The sequence below is a fragment of the Phytophthora infestans genome, genomic scaffold, assembly GCF_000142945.1.
Source record: "Phytophthora infestans T30-4 supercont1.6 genomic scaffold, whole genome shotgun sequence".
Taxonomy (NCBI): Eukaryota; Oomycota; class Peronosporomycetes; order Peronosporales; family Peronosporaceae; genus Phytophthora; species Phytophthora infestans.
In genome coordinates, this window is record NW_003303753.1 from 2,610,182 (window position 1) to 2,618,341 (window position 8,160).

Below are 8,160 nucleotides of genomic sequence, written 5' to 3' on the forward strand. Positions count from 1 at the left end.
TACATCTAGAATGTCATCGATGAGCGGCATCGGGTAGCAGTCCTTGATAGTCACAGCGTTCAGTCTTCGATAGTCGATGCAGAACCGTATCCCGCCGTCAGGTTTGCGGATCATAAGCACCGGGCTCGCCCAATGGCTAGAAGAGGGTCGTATGAGCTCTTGCCTTAAGTATTCTTGTATCTCGGATTCCATCACATCTCCTTCCGCCTTGGACACTCAGTAAGGGGTTTGCTTTATAGGCGAGTGCTCTCCAGTATCAATAGAAAACTCGAGCAGGTTCGTCCGTCCGGGGCGCATCGAAGTTTCGACGAACATGTCCTTGAACGGTTGGAGGAACTCCGTGAATATTCTCTTCTGTTCGCTCCCCAATTTAGACTCGTCCAGGTCGACGTAGAGCTCCTCCTTGAGTACTTTGTCCACCCCTGGTATGGATTCTTGAGCGACTTCGGTCGTCGAATTAGAGGCGCTAATGACCGAGTGGATCCACAGGTCTTGAGCTCTTTGGTCCCTAGTCTGGGCCTCGCCGGGCAGGGCGGTTTCGTGCTTTGCACTCGCAGCGGTTCCTTGCTGAAGCGCCGTCTCGGGGATCACCGTAACACTCGCCAATCTGGTGCTTCTCTTGATGACGGTGTTTTCGATAGAGGGGTTGCATACTTCCACGATCACTAGGTCGTTATACACAGTGCACAGGGTCCTAGCAACTATAATGGAGTCATCCAGCGCAGAAAGCCTCTCTATGAGGACGGTGGTCCCGTCGCTCAGTTGACCTTGCACCTCCGCAACTACTAGTGCTTGTCCACCAGGGCAGATTCGAATAATAGATGAGATGCGGGACAGGTAAGACTCTTCCACCCGAGGAGACCCCAGAGGGAACACCTCTCTCGTGTCCTTTAGTGTGACTGTATTCTCGTCCAAGTCCACCACGGCGCGAAAGTCCTTGAGAGCGTTGGTGCCCAGGATAGCGTCGACATGTAGTTTAGGTACAACGGCAAACGGTATTCTCTTCTCGACAGAGCCCAATGTCACCGGCAAGTAGATTACTCCTTCTATCGAGCGCAGACCCGGACACACCGTTCAGACTGCCAACGTAGGGCATTAGAGGAGAGTTAGCTAAGCCGAGACGCTTCAATACCCGCCTATGCACTAGGCACGCTACGGCTCCGGAGTCGATGAGAAGTTCGGCCGGGAGGCTCTCGATAAACCCCACGATAGAGCTTCCACGCCCCCCACCGATCCGATCACTCGCTTGCCGAGGGGAACGATTCCTTCGTCCTCGTCAGTAGACCAGTTATTAGTAGAGCTCGGTACTTCCACCAGGCCTGGCTTGGGGCGAGGTTCTGGAGCGTCAGCGACGACTTTCACATAGCCGTACAACCCGTTTTCCTTATCTCGTGAAGAGCAGTTCGGTCCGAGGGCTTCGGTACGGTTACCGAATAGAGAGGAGCAGTCGAAACTGACTATTTTCGGCGCTGGAGAGCCCCTAGGAGCAGGCTCTTTCCAACGACAGAGTCGGAAGGGTGAACTCCTCTCGAGGATCTTCAAGCGGAGTTGGTCAGCCTCCTCCTCGTAAAGGTCCGCAATTCTTTTAGTCAGTAACTCTTTCGATCGCGAGTCAGTGGGAGCAGTGAGGCTATTGATCCAGTCCTCGATCCGGCTTAGGAGATCTTGGAGCCTAGAGGGGGGCGGGCAGTCATCTTTCTTTTCTTCTTCTAGTGATCCTTCGCCAATACACCCTTCACACCAGTCACCCCCACTTGAAGCTTCTGCCTTAACGAGGAAGTATACTACTCGTCGCACCATGGCTCGCCAAGGGTCCGGCACGATACCGCGAGAGTCCAGCAACTCGTACTCGGTTTCACCGCGGTCGGAGGGCCTTTTGGGTGAACTTCCCAGGGTTAGCGCGATATTGTCTTCCACCACAGAGGGGTCCGCGGGACACTCTTCTCCTGGTAGAGGAGGGACCCTCAGCTCCGGAAAGTGCACTATCGTCTTTGGCGCGTCCTGCCACGAGAACCTCTTCGTCGCGGTCCCTCCTCCTTCATCGCGGTAATCGGAGTCGTCCGACGTCACAGAGTTGATCCGTACTGGCTTTTCCTCTTGGAAATTACGGTTGGCTCGCTTCGCTTCTCCGGACGAGGCTAGTGTCTTTTGGAACCATTCCAACCAGTACTCAGGAGTTGATAGCCGACCGGGCGAAGAATCTCGGGTCCTCACTAGTTGTTCTTCGGGAATGCCTAGTAAGTCACTCAACTCGGCAAGAGACAATTCCTTCGATTGTTCCGCATTCTCAACTAACCGGCGCTTCAGTTCGACTTCATCGAGAGGAAACAGTCGTTCTTCGAGCTCTTTGTCATATTCTTCTTTCTCTTCAGCCAGCTCGGATGGCTTACCTTCTTCCAACGTAACTAGTTCTTCTTTGGTGAACACCCTCGCGAAGGAAGGCTCCTTCTCCAGTTCATCCTTTGGAGACTTAGCACTGGCGACGTCCTCAGAGTCCCTTTCGGAGGCGTCGTCTCCCTCAGGAGGGGTCACGTCTTTCTCCTGCTCGCGTGGTTCCGTTTTTGATACTGGCACTCTAGCTTCGGTAGCCCCGTATTCTTCTCGGGTTGGGCTTTCGAGTACCCCTTCACGTCTGGGAGTAACTCCTCCTGTATAGGGCCGTCATAGGATTCACCCTTCTCCTCGTCTTGATCGAGCACGCTCGAAACCACACTCTTGTGGTTCGTTGACGCCGACGGGTAGTCTCGTTCCGTCGAGGACGCCTGAAGTTGGGGCTGTTTCGTCTCTCCTTCCTTGTTTAGTTTTTCGCTCGTTGTTTCGATTTCGCTCTCGTGGTCATCTCTCGTAACCATTCTTAGGCTCGTATTGGAGCGTGCGTCGACGTGCGCAGCTATAGCGGAACCGTCCCATACGGGTCCCGAGTCTACCTCTTTTACAGACGCTTCTCCCTCCGTCTTCCAACAGTCGTTGGGGTTTGAGACTACCGATACTTCGTTCCACACGGGCGCCGTACGTCCTTCATGCTCAAACGGCAGTATTTCTTCAGTTCTCGTCATATGTTCATTGCTTACGTTCGTTTAATTTCTTTCCGGTAAGGCGGAACTCATCCCACCTCCAACAGGACACACTTCATACCTCTTGGTCGACTCCTCCGCGGAGTTCAAAGTGTTCCCATTTGTGTCGATCCATAGACAAGAAGAAGGAGCGATACTCCCTTCCCCTCCCTCTCGCCTCCATCATTGCTGGTTGGGCGCTTGTCCTAGGACAGGTCCCACCGTCGCCCCTGTCGGACCGCCAAGTCTCTTCAGTGACGTCTTTAGAGGGCACTCCGCCAACATATGACCCGATTCATCACACAGGAAGCACTTGCGTCCGTTCCTCGGCTGGGTGTTCCGAAATCCGCTAGGAGCGTCACGCTCACATTCAGGACCGATGTGACCCACTTCCTTACAGTGAGGACAGGTGGCTTTGCCGCGGCGACAGTGAATACGACTACACCCCAGAGTGTGACACCGACCGCACACGAGAAGACCATCTTGGGTTCGCAAGTCCGGACCGACACGAACGCCCCTGATAGGCGTAATAGGAAGCGTTCCGGTAGGCTGATAGTGCAGAGAGGGGTTCGGATCAGAAGGAGAGTAGGCAGCAGCTACATTCATCGCTGGGGAAGCATAGGCGGTCGTCAGAGGACGCTCCATCAACTGCTGTTGCTGTTGAAGTTGTTGCTGTTGTTGCTGAGCGAGTAGATTCTGCGTCTGCTGCATCATGTTCATCATGCGTTCGAGGACAGCGTTCTCTTGGGAAGCTTTAGGGGACGGCACATTGTCGAACTCGGAGTCGTCTTCAACCGGACGGTGCATATTCTTAAGGAGCAGCATGGCCACAGCCGCAGGGATGGAGTCAATCATTGTCGTGGTGAGAGCGTTCCTCCAATCTCGGTTCCGAAGTCCAGACAAGAAGTACTGGTAACGCAACTGAGTGTCGTAGCACTGAGCATCATCGCAGAGACTTGAAATCATGTCGCCCCACACTTCGGCGGACATTCCCCTGGGTCGTTTAGTGTTCTTCAGGTTCTCAATCAGTTGCAAAGGGGTCTGACTGATGAACTGGTTGTGGAACCGAGTTCTCAGAGCCTCAAAGCTGTTGATGCGCGAGTACATCCACGAATCTTTGCCGACCTTGCCTTTCAAGCACTCCCTGAAAGCGCTAAGACGCAGGGGCTCGTCCAGCCCGATAGTGGCGTTCTCGAAGGCCTCCCAGAAGGATCTAGCTTTCTCCACCGACGCTCCTTCCGAGTAAAAGGGTTGCAGCATGCGAATAGCGTTTCGGATGTTAGTGGGCATACCATACTGGCCACTAGTAGTCGAAGGCGTATTACCAGACGTAGGCGAGGAGTAGTAGGAGTTACCTCCATATTCCCCATACGCAAGACCTGATGGGTTCCGGCAGAAGCCGTAGCTCCTCCGTTTCCTTGTGAAGCTCGGGTTGTTCTCGTAGGGTCGACTCCGTACGCGACTCCACTGGTAATCGAAGTTCGAGACCCCGGGTCTTGGGTAGGAATTTGAACGGTAGGCGACGAGGGCTGGAAAGGAACCCTCTGAGGAACGGGAACGGTTACTGCTGGAGCGTTCTCCCCGCCATCTCGCAAGTTACCCGAGGGCTGGAGACCCCAAGGAGGAGCGTTAGAGGTCCTCGGAGGAATACTTGCCGGGAAGCACGTCCACCGTTTTCAGGGACAGTTTGTAGGGAGAAGAACGGGCTGAAGTCCTGCCCATATGACGTATTCGGGGTTCGTATTGTGAAACCTTGGTACGACGGGATTGCAGTCCTTACTCGAGTCGTAGGAGGGGGAGTCCCCACGAGACCGTTCCCACCAGTTCTCTCCATACCGGCGGCAATTTCAGGAGGGGCCATGGATCTCAACCAGTTGAGGGAGTTAAGCCAGCCTTGCACCGTACCTCGGCCGCCTCCGCCGTTCAAAGTCAGCATCGAGTCCAACTCTTCCGAAGTGAAGGTCGCAAGGACCCCGGAGCCCAAAGCGTCCGCGGGTGGCTCGACACCAGCACTAGAGTTGTTCCCCCCAAGTCGGTTAGCCGCTTGGTCTATGATATTCTGCACGTTTTGGAGGCCTTGCGTAGTCGACAGACTGGGTCGCATTCTCGAAGGCAGACTCTCGGTCGGGCCTTCTTCTTCCCGGACAGTGGCGCTCTCATCTTCTCTGTTGCTAGTAGCCAACATCTTGTCCTTCCTTCTGACGTTCTCCGCGAGACTTCACTTGGAGCAAGACCTTCTCCAGCTAGCAGACTACCCTGCTTCTCCACCAGATGTCGTATACCTCCTCTTTCTTCAAGGGTCGGGTAGTCAGCGGCTGTTCAGGGAGTACGGTCTTGTTCAGTGGCTGCAGGAACGGTAGATAGGAACACTAATGAGTTGAAAATAAAAGTTTGTTGATTGGCTTGGCTTCCTCTTGAGTAGAAGGAGGGAAATATAAGACTGAGAGCTAACCGGAAGAGAGGCCTAACGCCTTCTCGACCTTACATACACTTCACTACATTCTAGAAAAAGGAAGGATTCACTTCGTTTGTTGTCGGCCTTCGTGGGACAACGGAGAGCTTCTGGGAAGGGGCTTGATGTCGCGAGGTGCTTTTGGTCCCACGACGCCAAGACTCCGGCGTTCTGGGGCCCCTTATAGGGCCACCCTAACGGGCTCGGTCCGGGGCACGTGCGTGGTTGAGTTCAACGGAAACCACCCTGACGGGACGGCGGAGTGAGGAGTGATTCCAGGGTCTCGAGTCATCCCGACGGGAGGCAGAGCTCCTGGAATGACCCCTCCGTTCCCGGGTACGGGACAGAATACGAGAATTATGACAATTTTTTTGTGAGGGTGGTTGGTCAAGGAGAAGCTTTCTGGTGTTATTTTATTTGCTATGATTTAGACGAGAACGTGTTTGTTTTACAGGTCGATTAAATGCATTGTCGTAAGCATCCATTCAAATATGTAGAACGCATTATGATAGGCTCCGACTGTTGCGAGCTCGAGATGTAATACAAACTTACTTTGTTTTAATATACACACGCAATGAATGTTGAATATATTGAAACGCACGAGCCGGAGCCAATTTGCATTGATGAGAACTACTATGTACACATGGCCAACTCTTAAATCAAAGCCAGAGGTCATTGTTGAGTCAAAACTTACTCTGGATGACTTAAAATGCATTACCAAGAATACTTCTCCAGCCAAGGTTTATATGGTGGAAACACCAAGTCTTGAGCTTGCGCGCTAAGTATCAGTGAGGTTCATCATTTTTTATGATGTCGTACTCAGTAATTTCCAGCAGATGACACATTAGCGGACTCATCCGTTTATAGTGTCATTGCTAAATATTGTATGAGTACGATACATTAGCGGAATCGACATTATCGAAGTGTCCATGTGTGAATTATTTTGTATCTTGTATCGAAACACGGGGGTATTGCTATGTTTCGATACACTTAGATGACGAGCTCATTGTTGTGAGGCATTGTGTCCGGTTTGCGTCCAACTATTATGTCCATCTTTCTTTTCATTAGCAGCCGCGATAGCAGCTCTAGATCAATCTATATATCTCAGTGTAGAAGTGTACATCGTGGCTTCTGATAAAGGTGGTTGCCTTTTTTGTCGGTACAATACCGGTTTTACGGGGTGGTTTCGTTCATGAATTCATGGTTGTTTTTTGTCCAATTAGATCATGAATTCAAGGTAGATCGGTAAATGTGAGATCGCGACGGCACCCTCCGATTTTGGCCACCGAGGATGTAGCATTCGTTGTGACACCTTTTTTCGTGACTGCGATGTGCCATTAATCTATGAGCTCATCAATTCGCACTACTCGCTCACTACGTCCTTGAACTCATGAGCCGAAAGACCAAAAGAGCAGCCTTGCGCTAGTCCGCTTCTCGCAATGTTGTCCAGAGACTCCCCCACATCATTCAAGCGATCCTTGATGGTTTTCTTGCGGTCCATCTCTTCGCGGAGTGCATTGATCGTTTCCAGATGGATACCGACAAGAAAATCCATCCTTGATAAGAAGTGCAGCACCAGAATCTCCAGCGTACGTTGGGCACGAATACATGTGTCTTCTGTGAGCACTGATGGAGATGCCGGCTACCGGAGCAAATCCCAGTTGATTCTTGAACACGTCTTGGTATTCGTCAATACCGAATCGATACGATGCCAACACAAGATCATAGCGTCCTCTTAGTTCATCTGGTCTTCCATTCCATGGAGGAATGAAGAATGATCCCCTGGTTTTGGACGACTGCAGAATCGCAAAGTCCAGCTGAGAACTGCGAGCAACAACTTCAACAACTTCAATACCTTCCTTCAACGCCACAGACGCCATGCTTCCCACAGTGTGTTGCTCCGTTAGGTTATGGTCGCATGTCACCGCTAGAGTCGAGCTGAAAAACACACCAATTCCTACATCGTTGCGTTCTCCGTCTTCTTCCACGATCACAAATACTGCCTTTTCGACTTGTTCTTGAACGTTTGGCTGGATAAATAGCGTAAATCGCTTTCTGCGCGCTTCGGCACTTGCACAATGAGCGCATTCTCTCCATTATTTCCATACGCCGTCACTGGGGACCACGACTGGGGCAGCAGCACGCTTCGCTTCTCATCGTACTCCGCACGGTTCGTGAATACTCTGAGATCGGACGCAGCAATCCCTGCGAGGTGACTGTCTCTGAGCTTCTCCTTCACCGCACCCCGCAGCGTATCCAAATCTTCGATATCCACGACAACAGCATCAGTCGACGTTACCGCGTTCCCATCTTCGCCTACGAGCTGGAACCATTTCCGCGCCATCCTTCAATCTCACAGGCAGCTTCCATGTCATGAAAAAGCCTCAACTGAGGTTTTAGAGGACGGTGCGTATCGTCTATGTTTCATCGTCCGCTCTTCCTACCCCTTAAAAGGAATTGAGAGTACCCCTAGACACCCTCAGAGACAGCGATAATGTTTTAATACCATGCATTAATATCAATAGTACATCACCATGTAGTACAGTCCTGTACGGTCACAGGACATGGTAATAATACATCATTGAACTACATAGTTCAGTGGTACAGTGTACCATGTAGCTCGATGATGCATTAATACAGTGGTACAGTGTACCA

General features: G+C 51.8%; 1 protein-coding gene across 1 annotated transcript; it reads right to left on the reverse strand.

Moving 5' to 3' along the window:
- Positions 1-7,495: 7,495 nt before the first annotated feature.
- On the reverse strand, positions 7,496-7,849 carry PITG_04757 (uncharacterized protein; the record flags this gene model as incomplete). Its single annotated transcript, XM_002905437.1, has 1 exon — positions 7,496-7,849. The coding sequence occupies one exon, from the start codon at positions 7,847-7,849 to the stop codon at positions 7,496-7,498; it is 354 nt and encodes a 117-aa protein (XP_002905483.1).
- Between the last annotated feature and the right edge of the window lie 311 nt (positions 7,850-8,160).